Genomic DNA, 17133 nt, shown 5'->3' with positions numbered 1-17133 from the left:
GAACTTGGCTGAAAAAGAATATCACTTTTTATTTGTAAAGTTGTCAAAAAAAATCTCGAACTGCCAGAAGTACTGATTGAAATGTTTTTGTCCCTCAGTTTGTTTTTTTCCCCCTCAATTTCTCCATTTGGGGCAAAACACAAAGGCTAATTTCTGTTAGCCACCGAGTTGGATAAGTAGCTGATATTTGATATTTTACAACTTGATATTTTTATAGGACATATTTCAAATGCCATGCTGAATATGTCTGTCTCCATATGTATTGATGGAAATGGACAAAAGAGTCAGAAAAGTGTGAGTTGATCATTATTAATATTGTCATTGCAATATTCAGTAATAGTATCACAAGACATTTTAGTTAAAAAAAACTAACATGAGATTTTATTTCTTGAATAATTGTTCTAAAATTAAAGTAAGAAGTTCTATACTATACGTGTCAGACTCAAGAGTGCACCCTAGAGGGCCACATAAATATAACCTTCAAGATAACAGTTATGTTATTAATTATTATTTCATCAATCTAATCAAAGCGGTTTTTACTGCATACTGCCAAATGACATAAATGTGAGAACATGTTCAATATTATTTAATTTAAAGAAGACCTCATTAGGCAAAGACAACTATTTATTAATATTGTAACAGTGTATTAATGGGTTGTTTTATCATTCTACCAGAACAATGGCCCTTTCAGGACATTTGTGATCTTGATGTAGCCCAAAATGAAAATGAGGGTCACAACTCTGTTCTACATTTTTTCGTTATTTTAAAAAATATCATTTACTTTTAGACTCTTTGTTAGCAATCTATTTAAAACATCAAATATTACTTCCTCTAGGTAAAATGTACCAAAAATACTAATAATAGTTAATCAGAATAATCACTTAAAGCATGAAATATAATGGAACTGGGAAAAAACTTGATCATAGTTGAGATTTTAGGCTGCGTCTTATATTCGGATATTAGTCTATAATAACGTTTATTACAGTTTCAAACCGGGTTTTTTGATGTTCTTACTTAAAATGATTGTGAACGCTGTTTGCTGAACGCAGTCAGGGGGCGGATGTTACACGCCCACACACGGAGGAAGGCTTTAGTGGGTGTGTGTCGTCTTTTCCTCTCATTCAGTGCGACGTTTTATTTAAGTTGAAAGATGGCGGCGGTGCATCTCAGGATCGGGGATCTAGTGTGGTGAGATGACCTTTAAACACAATTACGCGCTCCTTTTTCTACTCAAACTGCATAGTATGCTGTTGTAGCTGCTAATTTAAAAGGAGGTCAGGTTTTGGTTGTGTTAAGAGGAATTACCACAGCGGAGACGCTTAGTTGGTGTTCAACCCAAACAAGTTGCTAACCAAGAAGAGCTAGCTATGCTAGCTCCCTGTTAGCGGAACAACTATTGGAACAGGGTGTAAAGCTCGCAGAGTTACTTTATTCGGTCACAACGCGTCGTTTTGTCCTCCAGAATCGCGAACTGCTGGTTGAATCTGCATAGCTTCGACTATGAATTTCTTCTTGTTGACATGTTGTGCTAGTTGTGCTAGCATAATAGCTAGTAGCGGATGTCGTTAGACCTTGCGCCTGCTCTGTTTCCGTGTTATTAACTTAGCACAAGCTCTTGCTTTATTTGCATGCGCCTCTTTGTGTAAAATGACTTTCAGGCAGTAATTCAGAAAACGGCGTGAAGCGCCACAGACTCTTTTCCTCTCGTTTGGATAAAACATTGAGCAAGCAGCCAGAGTGGATCACGTGCTACCGAAGATATGACAACATTGACTGCTGTTTACTCCCTTCAGCCGTCCGAGTTCCTTCATTTCGGCGCCTGGGGAAATTGTTTAGCGGGGAAAGTTAGGTCTTATTATTTGGCGGACTCTCAATTTCAACAAAAACTTAAGCAGCTGTGCAGGTATGTGAACAAGCCAAACTCGTGAAGCGGCAGTTAAAGCGGATACGGCCTTGTGAAAGAGTCAGACTTTGGCCAGACTTCTGCAAACACATTTTCTAGACGACCAGTTTCCGGTGGGACAGAAACACCAGACCCACCTTGACCATGGATCAGCACTTGCACTAACACATTCATTTACAGTTAGCTCTTAAAACTCTTATAATATCTCCTGACTGTGTACACAACCTTAAACCCTGAAGTGTCCACCTCTGCTTTGTATTTATTTTCAGTACTCTGAAAATAAATGTATGTGCCCAAAAATTGCTAAGCATGACAAAAATATTATGATAAATAGCCTGTACTTGTAAAGTGCTTAAGTCCAGAGAATCCTAAAATGCTTTACACTACATTGACATTCTGGCAGCTACCACCGGCTCTCCGACCACCACCAGCTGGAAAGGTGGGTGAAATGTCTTGCCCAGGGACAAGATGACAGAGCTTGGGTTCAAACTGGTAACCCACTGGTTATAGATTAGACACCTACCACTGTTGCCTCAAGTGTTGCACAAGAACACACACAAACAAACGTACAATTGCGTATTCACGCTTCTTCTAATATGAGCATTACCGTCTCATTAACATGACAAATTTAGCTGGCCGATAAATTGTCCCAGAAATTGTTGCGATAGACGGTTATGTCTATCGCAACAATTACAGACAAAATGGTCTGTAATTTTGAGACCATTTTCAACTACTACAACAATAATGACATGTTAATGCAAATACACATTCTCAAAAAAAAAAAAGCAAAGAAACGTTTAATTCCAATTGAACATCTAGCAGTAAAACTGGAAAACATTTTAAATATACAAAGTCAATAAAACAGCCAAGATAACAATAATTAAACTGGATCATAAAGTCTCTATAAACAAAGTTGCTTTTCAAAAAAATATCACTCATTCAGCATTGTTGTGATGATCTGCTGAAGACAGAGTGTCGGAATGAGTATTAGCATCTTAAAGAGACAGACAGAAAAAAAAAAAACATTTTTATTTTTTCCTTCCACATAATAGATGACTTATTTTCTGGGGTTCTGTTATTTGCTATTAACCTAAAGCACAAAGACAGTAACAGTTCTAAATGATTAGTTCATCAAATAAACTAATAATTTATGGTTACTGTGACAGAATCATGTTTGGGCCTCTGAAACCTTTTCTATATCCCGACAGCAGTGATCAGCCCATGGATCCAGCTGTAGAGCTGGTGCCCATTTCACTTCTTTTTAAATTCTGGAACAGTTAATCAGCTCCCTTTAAATGCTGAATTAGAGTTTGTCTTGGATTGGTTAAAGTAAAAAAAGAAAAAGAAAAAAAGAAACTTTGTTTACAAAAGAAAACCAAGGGAAGGTTTTGGGGTGGCCTAGTCAAAGTCTGGACTTAAATCTCCTTCAAGTCATGTCTGCACGTTATCAGTTAACAGTCATCTCACTGTTGTTAGCTCAGTGACTTTCTTTCTATATTTGGCAACATTTCAGACAAAAACAATTACTTTCCAAAATGAGAATCGGCAGGTCAGGGTTTTTAAACATCCGTAATCTGCAGTTGACCAGTAAAGTGCAATCAGTGCACCTCTAACACGAACTTAAACAAACCGTTCATGTAATCTGAGTTTATTACCAGTTATTGCTGCCAAACGTAATCCATCCAGCTTATGTTTAGTCAGATCGTATTGAGGTTTGTTTGATGGCCTCACACATTTTTACTCTTAGAAAAACAAAAGAAAGACAACAAAGCCTACATTTTTCAGTTGTATTGCTGTAGCAATGTTGATTATGTGGCTAATGACTTTCTTGGTTCCTCAAAAAGAGTCTAGTTTATCAGAGTTCAGTAAATCCCTCTGCTAAGGAGAGATTATGCTTCAAGTATTGAGTTTAGGGAGTCGGTATCTAGTGCTTTGTGCAATCTGAGCTCAAGGCCTGCAGCAGCTTATCTAGAAATTTGTTTTAATGTTTGAAACATTTTGAGCTCCACAGAGAATATTTCCACTAATATCTGTTATCGTTATTTCAGGGGCAAGCTGGGCCGTTATCCCCCATGGCCAGGAAAGGTGAGGGACAAGTCCTCTACATTACCTTCAAACTGGTGCTGCAACACCATTCACTACTTACCGAGACGTATTCCTGTGTGTTTCAGATAGTAAGTCCCCCCAAGGACCTGAAAAAGCCCCGGGGCAAAAAATGCCACTTTGTGAAATTCTTTGGAACTGAAGACCAGTAAGTAGGAGGACCTGCTCTGGTTTCCACCTGCTTTACTTTCTCTGCCAGATGTGCTACAGTAGCTCTTGTCTCTCTGAGCAGCGCCTGGATCAAAGTGGAGCAGCTGAAGCCCTACCACCCCCACAAAGAGGAGATGATCAAGATTAATAAAGGGAAGCGTTTCCAGCAGGCCGTTGATGCCGTGGAGGACTACCTGAAGAAAGCCAAAGGAAAGGAACAGGTAGGGGAGGGGCGGGGGGGATGGGGGGGCACTGGAAACCACAGCATCTTGTCTTAGTGGATGAAATGGTTTTGTTCTGACTTTCAAAAGTACGATAGTCTTTTAAAAGTATCTGCATCCCTTTTAACTTTTCAGGATTTTCATATTACAATCACACACTTCAACAATATATATTATTAGATTTTTATGTGATGGCACTTACCAGCGCAAACAGTGAAACGTGATGCTAACACTTGGACAATCAGGGTTGGGGTGCCGAGTCCTTGTTTTTGTATCATATTATACATGGTAACATTTTAATAGAAACCATAGATCTAGAATTTTAGCATTTTTTTTGAGGGTGACAGTTTTGTTAAATTTGATTTAAACTTGTCAGCATAGATGAATTGAAATATTTTAAAATTTGCACTGTGCATCCAGACCACTAGGGGGATTCTACATTCTACAGTAGATAATATTACCTCAGTAAAGATGCTGCTAATAAGAGTAAAGACTGTTTCATAGAGATAAAACTCCTTTTTGTTCTTTCCTTCCACCTTTCTTCTGATTTTTAGTGGACAATAAATTGTATCAGAGCATATTTCAATAAATCATAATATTGTCATTCCGAGATCGTTTTAATTATTATATTGATATTGGCATAATAATGCACATTTGCCCTCTAAAAGACAAATAAACTTTAATTTTATAAAAAAAAAAAGCATTCAACACTGGAACTGGAAGATATTTTAAATATCCAAAACATTTTGTCACTGACGTGAGTTATTTCAGAGAGGGGAAAGTTTTTCAAGACACTTTCGCAGCAGTAAGATGTTACAACACTTGCTCACTGTTTTGCCGGACTATGTGGCCGTAGCAACTTTAATTTAAAACTAATATCCTTCTCAGACCTTCAGACGTGTTTGTAAGCAGAACGTGATGTTGTGTGTTTCTGGCAGAACTCTGAGGGCAAAGGCGACTCTAAAGGAAAAAAAACCTCCAACAAGCCACTGAAAATTCTAGAGGAGGACGACGAAGACCTCAGTGCACTGAAGGACCCCTCTGAAAAGGTCAGTGGTGCCCCAGAAAGCTAACGGAGTCGAGTGCAGAAAATGCTTTATGCTGAAAAGCTATAGTCTTACATAAAAAGTGAAATGGTAAAAATAAGCCTTTGTTTTACAGCTATGGTAAAAAAAAAAAAAAATTGTTTTCTTAAATTCAGGCTTTTTGTCTTGTTTCAGTATGATGTACTCAGTAATTCTAAAATGATGTTCTGTCAATCTTGGGTGTGGCTGATCATCCATGACATGTTTTCATAGTTTTATTAAGAAAACATATTGATGTGAAGTCATCCTTCCACCACTGCTGCTTTCATGTGGCTCAGAAAACCTGTTAATAATCTGTGAAAATATCTCAGAAACGAGCAATCAGAGCCAGGAGGCGGGTCTCACTGCTGTCAATCACTCTCCATGTGGTGCTGCCCATCACCTAGCCCTGTTGCTCTCTGCTACGCTACAGCAACTGATAGCAGGTGCCCCCGTGAAGGCTAAAGCTAGTTAGCTTTGCCACCAATGGCGGTGGAAAAAAATGATTTTCCTGAAATGGCAAATTATTTTTCTGCCGTTAAAACGTTTAGCAGTGAGTACATGAGGTTGATTGACAGTGCTAAGACCCTCCTCTTGTCTCTGGTTGATTTTGGTCGGGAGTCGTACATTTTTGTAGACGACTATGGTAGCTCAGGGAGCTCAATCTTTTCATAATTATCTGTCTCATACCATCCTGTCGCAACATGGTGACAGTTTTAACCAATATACAAAAAAACATCTGATTTAGTAAAAGTTACATCCTTTAGCTTTAAACCTTGTAGCATCTGGTCTCCATGCTAGCCTCAGACCTGGTGTGTGCGCTGAGTTTAGAGTTTAGTCCTCCTCCGATCCAGATGAGTTCCCTGACGTCCCATCGGTTCTGGATGCCTTCCCTCCACACACCGACCTTCACCAGCTCTCTGCTGCTGAACATTTCTCTCTAAATGAAAAAATACACCCCTCTCCTCATCAGCTACGGACCATTACAGATTCCTCCTCTCCTTTGGTTCTAAAGGTGAACGTGTGTCTTTTTCCTCTTTAAGGACTTAACTGACTCTGACCCCGAGCCGTCGGCTCTTGAGAGGCTGGGGGCCGGACCTGGTTCAGGATTCAAATGGGAAAGCAGTGTAGGTGAACCTCTCCCTGGCTCCCCCTGCTGTCAGCCTGCCCTGCTTGCTGTTTTTCTACCTGAGCTTCACCCTAACTTTGGCTTTAAATCACCAACGACTGCAGACCTTTCCCTTCTGACCTGTTTGGTGCTCACCTTTGACTGCTGATGCTGCTCGTTGGGTGTGTGTGTGTGTGTGTGTGATCACGTCATAGTCGGCGAGCGACTGCAGAGCTTCAGGTTTGAGATTGCCCAGAAATGAGAAGTTTTGATTTGTTAAGTGGAGGTAAAGAGAACCAGGAAAGAGAAGGGTTGACCTCTCTGGATGAAGGAGCATTAGGCCAATTTATGGTGTGTCTGCGTGTGTGTGTAATGAAATGGGGAAGAACTACTGGACTAGTAAACAAGTGGTTCACACAGACTGGCAGAATCTGCCTGCCTCCTCGTTTCTGCTCAGTCTGAATAAAATCAAGCATTTCCTCTGGAACATGTTGACACAAAGCCTTATTTTAGTCTTCCTTCAGGGCTTCAGAAATCTAAATGTGCAGTTTAGCTTTTGCCATATGTTAAACCTACAACCCCTCTCCCCTGATCTACAGTTGCAAAGTGAAATAAGTTCATAAAAATTGTAAAATTCTTATTTGAGGGGGAAAATTTAACAAAAAAGTCTGTTTCATTGTACCACGTCTTATTTTGAATTGACGTCACATCTCAATCTCTGTCTGGAATTGAATTGTTTGTTTTCATTTTTGAATCTATTTCTAATATTGCATGAAAAAGGCTTAATAGTAATGAAAACGATCAAAAGGAGCCAGCCAACCAGAGCCGGTCCTGGACCAAAAGCTCCTAACGAGCTCCAATCCCAACTCCATGAACGCCAACATGAATTTCCTCAGCCAGCACACACATACACAAATATCAAACACAAATCTGCTCCAAATGGAACCAGTTAACAGCTGGAAGCTGTTTAGTGGAAAACCGCTGGAAGATCTAACTTTATGAGGCGGGGCTGGGAACAGACAAGATCATCAGCCACACACAGCAGAAGCAGAGCAAAGCATCAGAAACAGGAAGTGCTGAAGCTGGAGGGACATGAGTCGTTCCAAACGTCTTCTGGCCCGGCCCGTGTTATTACGCACACCTCCAATCTCTCAGCTCTTGTTTGACTTTTTTCTGAATGGTTTGGAGAAGAAGTTGAGACAAACTGGGATCTAACCAAACCCCCACCTTGAACGTTTTGAATCTGTGTTTTCTCCCTCCCCGCTTGGTGTTTCCTCTGCTCTCTCACACACACACACACACACATACACACACCGTCTGACTGAGCTCTTTGCCTTCCAGCCTGTCAAGGACGACCCACATTTCCATCACTTCCTGCTCAGTCAGTCCGAAAAGGTAAGAGGAAACAACACAGTCCACTTTACATCATTACCTGTTCACTATGCCTTGAAAAAGTCCTCACACCCCTGCAAGCTGAGTTCTTCTAGTGAGATTTGAATGAAGAAAACACAAAAGATGAAGCAAAATGAAGCTTGTTTTTAAACATTTTTCACGTTTCCAAAAACTGCAGTGAACATTGGTATTCGTTCCCTGACACCATCCACACACCAGTTTGTAGTTCTACCCATACTCATTTCAGGAGTAACCCAGACATTTTCTCTAACCCTAGCCACACTTCCTCTATTTCGAACCTCAACCAAAGCTTCATTCACACGACATCTTTAAATCTGACCTTTGACCCTAAACAATGGGGACCACCGTATTAGGATTGTATAAAGCTTTGGTTCCCATATGGCTAATTGATCTTCAGAAGGTTAGTAAAAACAACGGCAGTTGTCCGAAGAAGAATAGCAAACCAAGTACACACACACACACACACCTACGCAAGATGTCATCAAAGACATATGCAGAATCCCTGTTTCTTCCAGACTTAATCCATAAAAATCCATAACTAAACCAGCCAACCTTATGAATATAAAGAGTGGCTGATGTTATACGTGTCTTTAGTTGTTTTATGTGAAGCATAACTAGTTTTGACAACCCAGTTGTGAATTTGACGTTCCAGCTGAGCGTTATCTTTGTGTGTACTCATCCTTGTGTTTTTCTCTACAGCCAGCCTCATCAATGGAACCGATTAGTAAGCGGCTGAAAATCATCGAGGAGGTAAAGGAAGGCGTAAATTAAAATAAAATTAAAAAAACCTCAATCTTCACTGTGACATTAACGGGGACTTTTTTTCTGCAGGTCACAGGCTCAACCTCTATCCAAGCAGCAGACAGCACAGCTATTAATGGCAGCATCACACCCACAGATAAAAGGTACTGTTGCACTTCCAATCTAGAAGCCATATGAAAGCTTTGATTTGGAAACTGCTGGGATTTTTTTTTTTTTTATCCATAAAGTTGACTTTTTGTATTCTGGCTCATCCCTCTGCAGGATAGGCTTCCTGGGTCTAGGACTCATGGGTAGTGGCATCGTTTCCAACTTGTTGAAAATGGGCCATGTTGTTACCGTGTGGAATCGCACTGCAGAAAAGGTACTATCATTTAACAGCTGGTGAAAGCTAAAAAAAGCCGGTCAAACCGATTCTAATGTTTTCAGAAAGTGGATACATAGATCTATGCATCAGCTCTTCAACGACATTCAGAACCTAAATCCTGTGGTAGTAATGTCTGCTGCTGCAGATGGTTACAGTGTTATTGTCCACAGTGAAACCTGTTCTGTACCAACATGGGCTGAGAGGCCACTCTGCAAGGAAAAGGACATAACTCTGAAAACAACATAAGAAGCCAGATTATAGTTTCAATCCTACCAAGCCAGTATTGATCCGATACTGATGCGGCTCTGCATCGATATCACCAATATTTTTGGACCGATACACCCACCTCTCGTAACAATCATTGTACTTCGGAAAAAAAACCGCTGTGTCAGTGCGTGGCTGTTTTGCTGCAGGTCTGATTGGGTATGTAGGGAATATATCGAATCAGCATGTCAGGAGGAATGGGCCAAAATCACAACAAAACAAATTACTGAGAGAATCCTGGGGGGGGGGGACCCTCAAAAACATTTGACCCAAATTGTTCGCTATAAAAGGGAATTCTACAAATACTGAGGAGATTAATGGAAACTTTGAAGAAATATTAACATTTTCTAAAAAAAAAAAGTGTAAGTGGAAATAAACTTAGAGCTATCTGATCTAAAACAGGAAAGGTTTAGTCTTACTTGATGTCTGAATGAGGAAATAAAGGATATCTGTTTATACAGTAATGTGTTAGACAAATATTCTAAGACGCCTTTGGAAACCATGACAGTGGGTTTGATGTCTGCTCTGCTGTGTTTCAGTGTGACCTGTTCATCCAGGAGGGGGCCAGGTTAGGCCGGACCCCTGCAGAGGTTGCCTCCATGTGTGACATCACTTTCTCATGTGTGTCTGACCCCAAGGCTGCCCGGGACGTGAGTATCTCACTCATTTCAGAGTAATTGAACTCTAACATGCTCAAATAACTTGCTGGAAGCGGCTGCTGTGGAAGGCGGCCAGAGCAGGATGTTGCTTTAAAGCTGCAGTACGTAACTTTGACAAAAATCAGTGTTTTACAGATTTGTTAAAACTGTCATCAGGGCCGGCCCAAGCCTCCATGGGGCCCTAAGCGAAGTTTGGTTTTGGGGCCCTAAGCGAAGTTTGGTTTTGGGGCCCTCTAGTTCTGTTAACATTGTGGACTGGCTGCAATCAGCAGTCCGATCATTAGATCATTCACACACCTGCTATAAACTTATTGCATCTCTGGCAGTGCTGTTTACATTATATATAATAAGATACATTTATCGGCCAACTGATTTATCAACTAGTTGATTTCTGGGCGCCGATTTCCTTAATTTTGGGGGATCGTGATTGGCTGATACTTACATGTGAAGCTGATCTTATCTCCTAATCTGATCTTCATCAGCAAAGGTTTAAAAATCAGTCTCTGTCCTCTTCTGCTCTACAGTGAGAGGTTTGACTGACAGACCGACCCACCAGGTCGGGTCTGAATGTTTACAGTTAACAATATTCACCCCAATGTTGCCAACTCAGTCACTTTCTTGCTATACTTAGCAACATTTCAGGCAAAAAAATTTCTATCAGCCAAAATCAAAATCAGCAGGTCAGACTTTTTAAAGATTGGTAACCAGGTATCAACCAGAAAACTGCAATCGGTGCAGCTCTACACACATATTCATGACATTGATTAAATAAATTTCTCTTAAGAGTTACTCCAACAGCTAAAAATGTAATTTACACCAGGTGAGTCTTTGTCACTGAGAATGTGGACCGTTACTGGACTGATTCTGAGGGAATCAATGTAAAAGAAAATATGAAAAAAAAAAAAATTGCCTAAAATCAAATCTGTTCTTCAATCTTTATAACATATATTTTATGTGTTTGAAGGTATTTATATATTTAAGTGTTATGCAACATGCTCAGCTTTCTGATTTTTCAAGCTGCTTTGCTCCTGAAGCTACCATAGCAAGAGCAAAATAGATGGGACTTAATTTTTTTGTTAACCAAAAAAAATCACTAATACCTCCTAGCTGACTAAAATCAGAAGGTATGAGGTAGCAATAATGCTACATGTAATAAATATTGAGTAAAAGTGAGAAAAAAAAAACATTCTAAAAGTTGATATTTCTTTAGTGTTCTTGTCAAGGAGGGTCACTAGCCAGAAACTAAAACTCTTTTTCCCTACAGTTTGAGTTTGTGACTTTCCACCGCTTAACCTGTGATCCTGGCTCTTCTGCTGGGCTGTGATTGTTGCAGTTGGTGTTGGGACCCAGTGGAGTTCTCCAGGGAATCAGGCCAGGCAAATGCTACATAGAGATGTCCACTGTAGATCCAGAGACTATCACAGAGCTCTCCCAGGTAACCCAGCAACCAGGCCGCACTGTCCATCTGGAAGCAGCTGTTGTCTCCGTAACGATGCGTTCGCTGTTTCTGTCCGTTGGAACTCTAAGGTGATCACGTCACGGGGCGGCCGCTTCCTGGAGGCTCCGGTGGCAGGAAGCCAGCAGCTCTCCAACGATGGGATGCTGGTTATCCTGGCAGCTGGAGACAGAACGGTTTATGAGGACTGCAGCAGCTGCTTTCAAGCCATGGGCAAGACCTCGTTCTTCCTCGGTACGTAGGCTGCACTGGACAGGTGTCCTGCGCCAAGCTAGCATCCAACAATACCAACTGACGACTTTGAAATCTTGCAGTGTCAACCAGATATTATTAGCAGCCAAATAACAAAACCACTATCTGGCTCGTCTCTGGAAGCTACGCTGATGTGTTGATTAGCAACACAAAAGGAGAAGGAAACACGGAAAATGCTGTGAAGGGTGACAAAACATCACTAACCTGGTTCAGATCAAAGTGTTTCCAGGGGTTGGATGAAAAAAAAACAAAAAAACATTGAAAATCATGAATCGTTTTCCTCTCTCTTGACAAGTAGGCACTACTTTATTTTAATCTGTCACATAAAACCGCAAAACTCTTCATATATGTGGTTGTGCTGTGGCAAAATGTCAAACAAAAAGGTCCAAAAGGTGTGGGGAGCGCTGCAGTGCAGGTTCTCCTGTGCAGAATGTGCTGCTGTTCGTCCTGTGGTGTGTGAGGTCAGACCGTGTGGCTCTGCGTCTCCAGGGGAAGCAGGCAACGCAGCGAGGATGATGCTCATCCTCAACATGGTCCAGGGCAGTTTCATGGCCACCATCGCAGAGGGGCTCACCCTGGCTCAGGCCACCGGCCAATCACAGCAGACCTTCCTGGACATCCTGTGCCAGGGCCAGATGGCGAGCACCTTTGTGGACCAGAAGTGTCAGAGTGAGTCTCTTTCATCTGACTGACAAGTGGAATGTTTTGTTTTTTTTGTAGTCTTAAGCTCTGCTGTAAGAACTTGCATGAACATTGTAAAGCAGGTATGATGTTCAGACAGACACAGCACAACAGTGTTTCTGTTACTTCCAGATATCCTGCAAGGCAACTTTAAACCAGACTACTATTTGAAACACATTCAGAAGGACCTGAGGCTAGCCATCTCCATGGGCGACATGGCCAACCATCCAACTCCGATGGCTGCAGCAGCCAACGAGGTACTGCCGAGTCTCTCAATTAGGATGTCGTTGAAAAGTGAATTTAAGTCTCTACTTCTTTTTAAAACGTCAAATTCCTGATGCATATAAATTCATTTCAAACAGTGGCTTTTTTTCCTTGTAGGTTAGTTCATGTCATTTTGATAATTGGGACTAAAATGAAATGCAAAAATCTGAATATTGAAAAGTAAAGGCTGAACTCCTCCATGCAACATAGTCACAGTCAAACATTTCTAGTTTCTGGAGGTCCGATTCTGATGAAATGTTTAAATTTTCAAGAAAGTGACCTTTGGGCTTTTATTGTCGAGAAGAAAGTACTGGATGTTTCATTTTTTGATTTATTTTACAAATAAAATAAATAAAACACCTGCACCACTGAACATGTTGTCGGTGCTATTCATTACGATTTCATGAAAATGACGTCATAATTTCTTAACGTCAGGCTGATGATTATATGACAATAATTATTATGCACCCCTATATTTTGTTTTTCCCCCAAAAAGCAAAGTTTTGATGAAAATGATTGATTTTTAAAACTAATTAAAGGCTAAAACATCAAAGGGAGTGAATAGTTTTTCTAGGCATTGTAAGCTAGAACAATCCAAATGAACAAAACTAAATACATGAAATAAATCACCGTCTGGAATAACTTTATAAGAGTTTCACTTTTTGAACTGATTTAGTCTAAGTTTCTTCTAATTTATGTATTTATACTTTACATATGTATGCATTTGCTTCTCTAAAAATGTAGACTTGAGTATTTCTTTGTGGTCGTGCATCACCGTTTCTCTGTTCCGCCTGCAGGTGTACAAGAGGGCTAAAGCACTGGACCAGTCAGACAACGACATTTCTGCCGTCTACAGAGCCTACATTCACTAGAGTGAGAGCTGACCCATCCTCTGGACCACGCAGTCTTTAATCATTTATCTCTTCTTTGTCATCTAATGAGTTTTTATTAGAAATTCTAGTGGTTTTATTTGGTTTTGCCCCAGTGCCAGCCCCCATCGTCCCACACCGGCCTGAAAGTCTGGGATTTTTTTTTCTTTTTCAAAAAAGGCGACTTCGAATATTGCACTGACTCTACTGGGAAGAAGAACTGCTGAAAGAAGGTTCCAGAGCTTGCAGACACCTTTTTCAAAAAATAGTCAGTAAAATCCAGTGTGGAGAGCTTTAGGGGACTATAGCCCCACCGTGTGGCGGGAGGTGTTGCTGTCATGTTTTGTGCACACGTAAATATTTTTACCCATGTGTGTATTTTAAGTAAAATCCCTTGCTTTTTTTCTTTTACTGTTAAATTGGTCACAGACACAACCAAGAACATGCCACTGCATTGCCTTAATACCGAAACCCTTCAAGTATTTCAATCCTAGATGTATTTATTTCTGTTCCTCTGTAGGTCTCCGTGGCGCAGCGTGGTCAGGGCTACTTCCTGTTTTGTTTCATACGGTAGTGGATGTGATGTGTAAGGACAGAGTAACAGACGTGTTGAGGCCTTAAACTGCAGTAAAAGCTATTTTCACCAGAACTTCAGTTTCACGGATGATTTTTTTTTTTTTTTTTTTTTTTTGCAGCGAGTTCTCATATCTTTAGTTTCTGCTTTTTAAAGGGGGTACATCCTGTTTTGTTTTTTTATTTGTATTGATAAAGGAAACTTAGAAGTCCCAGTGTTGATGGTTTGGTTGGGGATATTATAAAAGATGTAAGTCGACTAACTGATGGCTAATCTTTAGTTAAGAGCTCATTATTTCAGTTTTGTGCTGACTTTTTTTGGTGGAACATAAACTGTTCCAGTCGGCCTCCATCGGGTGGCTCGTTACGTCCCTGTACTTCCCTGCTGTGGGTGGCTAATGAAGGGTTAAACAAACCGCTCACTTTCCGGTGATTTCCTCCTTTACACCAGCGAACAAATAAAACAAACAGAGATCCACGGCGTTGTCATGGCACTTAAACTCTGCCTCGTGGGTTTGAAATGTGACGAATAACGGTGAAACCGATCCGATTCGTTCCACAGCCTGTTGAGCTCTCATGTTCATTTTCCACATCAGCAGCTCTTCTCTTCTATGCTCTGTTAATAATATTATTTTAATAATTGGTGATCTCCAGCATGGAAATGCAGCACTCTCTACATTTACCAGAAGTTGTTTTTTTTTGTTTTTTTTGCAGTAGTGAGAGGTAAACTTGACTTTTGATTTCAGCACATTTATTTATTGGAGGGGGGAAAAAATCTCCTGTGAAGACGTTTCTTTTAGTTGTTTCCTCTCACCCTCAACAATAAATCAGAACTCATTTTTTAAATTTAGATTTATTTAAAGCGACCTTTTTAGTAGCTAATGAGCGTTTTGTGTCTTCTAAATGTTTTTGATTTCTCTTCTTTTTATTTAAACAGAATCCCTGAAGGGACATTGAAGGGGGAAAAAAAAAAAATCTATCTGGCGCGCATGAGAGTTTACATTTTTTCCCACAGTGACCCTCAAGGGATTCTGTACTTTTAGCCACTCTTCAAAAATGGAAGAGACAACAGAGCCTAGTGTTGAAGTGAGGCATACAAATATATACCGGACTAAATGCTCCCAGTGAGAGAGGTGAATTTATGAGATAATTGCTGCAAAATAAGATTCACTCGAGCTGTCGCTGGAGGGCCACAAACGGCTCACCGATCGTAGATAAAATGTATAAAAATAACCAAATATATTGATGCAAAAACAAGAGCGTGATTTTTTTTTAACAGTAGGTATGTGAAGCAAGCAGATCGCTTCTGTTGGTTTGTATGAAATGAATGAGCTCCCTGATTGGCCACCAGAAGACCCCCCACTGTTTTTCGTTTTCTACCTTCTCCAGTGGAAAGTAAAAATGAATTGGTTTCTCTTCAAGTAGAACTCTTTAGTTGTGTAGAAAAATTAATATTTTGGAAAAAGGAAAAAAAAAAAAAACAACAAAAAAAACGCCCGTTTGCCATGGTAAAAATTTTTTGTTTCTGTTTTTTTTTTTTTTTTCAGACACTTGTGAGGGTGAAAACCTTGTTTTTAGGAGACAGTTGTAAATAGCACATGAAACTACATAGGGTTCCTTTTTGTATTTACTATAACCAGAATTAATGACAACTACTCTGCAGAACGACTAACTTCTTCTATCTCTTGATACTGTAGGTGGTTTTGTTCAACTGTAAATGGTTTATAAATATGTGGCTCCTACAGTCTGGTTTATTGCGTTGAAATCATAAGGATCTGGATCCCATCAGTACAGAGAGGGTGACAGTTTGGTTTTGGGGTTATTTATGATTTTTGTGTACATGTAGAAATACCAAGAATTTTGTGCTGTTTAATAAAATCCTCTCCTGATTACTGATGCAGATTGATTTGCTTTCTGTTTGTATATTGTATGTTTTGCATTAAAATTCACAAATATTGCTGGTACATTATTTAAACAGGTTGTTGATTTGGTGTAACTAAAAACAAAATGTCTCTCTTCAAAAGGTCACTGACGTTGATAAATATCTACTGTAAATTTGCTTTAATTTTTACATAAACATCCTTTTGGATTTTAAAATGGAGATACACGTTTTGCAAAACGTCTGTTTTCGGAAACCTGCTGACGGTTTTAGGAAGCAACAATTGATAGTTGTTCCTCCTCCGTGTCTTCCCACACACCTGGATCCTGGACAGCGGTAAACCGCCAAATTACAGAACTGAACAAGCAGTACTCCAATGGTTTAATTTTTTGAACCATTTTTTACGTGTTGCTTCTGTTTTAAAACAAAAAAAAAAAATGTAATTTTGTAATATTAAAAAAGAAGATGGAGAAAGAAAAAGAATTATTGATCTCTAATCAGGAGTTGTTTTTGGGATGATATATTAATAGGAATTTGCTGTAGTTCAAAATGGCATGAACAGATTTGCGCCACTTAACGTTGCCATGGAGACCGTTTGCTTCATGTTCCCCATCCACAGCAGAATCCATTACAGACTCTGGATCTGTCATGGTCCGCTGGACTCTTTGCATCTCCAACGCTTCAGATTGTGTTGAAATGTGTGAAAAGTCTCCTATCCATCAAAGTGTTAATCAGCTCCAATCTGTTTCCTCTTATGATGTCATTGACCCAAAAACACCAAAAAGCAGAACTTTAAGGTTTTTTTCATTTCTGAAATGTATGTAGTGACATTCCGCGGTGGAAATCAGTACAGTATCAGTTAGTCACTATGGCCGGCTGGACTTTGACATAGTTCACTTTCTAGTTAAAAGACACACGACTCAATTGTTTCTGTAAACAATGTCTCGATGTACAGCACTTTGCACTGAAACGCAAATAAACATGACTACAGTGAGCTGAATATTTACCACTTAATCTCCCAAACTAAACAACATAAAACACACAAACGTGGTTTGCACGTCGTGTTGTTCGCTTTCCAAATCAGTTTATTTACTCCATCGATCCTCTCCTGACTGCTGATAACGAGTCATCTGAACTTTGCATGCTGG

The 17133-nt window shown here is 39.9% G+C and overlaps 1 protein-coding gene across 2 annotated transcripts; it reads left to right on the top strand.

The window, feature by feature from the left end:
* Positions 1-1048: 1048 nt before the first annotated feature.
* On the top strand, positions 1049-16002 carry glyr1 (glyoxylate reductase 1 homolog (Arabidopsis)). 2 transcript variants are annotated; one of them, XM_044099143.1, is made up of 16 exons: positions 1088-1188; positions 3952-3988; positions 4075-4154; positions 4239-4377; positions 5316-5426; positions 6485-6568; positions 7891-7944; positions 8662-8712; positions 8794-8867; positions 8986-9085; positions 9892-10002; positions 11345-11446; positions 11539-11701; positions 12209-12388; positions 12533-12657; positions 13462-16002. In XM_044099143.1, exons 1-16 carry the CDS (start codon positions 1151-1153, stop codon positions 13534-13536), a joined length of 1524 nt encoding a protein of 507 aa, XP_043955078.1. In that variant the 5' UTR covers positions 1088-1150; the 3' UTR covers positions 13537-16002. The 2 variants fall into 2 exon arrangements, with proteins under 2 accessions (XP_043955079.1, XP_043955078.1); XM_044099144.1 differs by lacking the exon at positions 6485-6568 and having other exon boundaries at positions 1049-1188.
* Positions 16003-17133: the final 1131 nt, after the last annotated feature.

Source organism: Gambusia affinis, linkage group LG19, assembly GCF_019740435.1.
Source record: "Gambusia affinis linkage group LG19, SWU_Gaff_1.0, whole genome shotgun sequence".
NCBI classification, from domain to species: Eukaryota; Metazoa; Chordata; class Actinopteri; order Cyprinodontiformes; family Poeciliidae; genus Gambusia; species Gambusia affinis.
The sequence above is the reverse complement of the archived record's forward strand: the minus strand, read 5'-3'. Positions and strand labels throughout refer to the sequence as shown.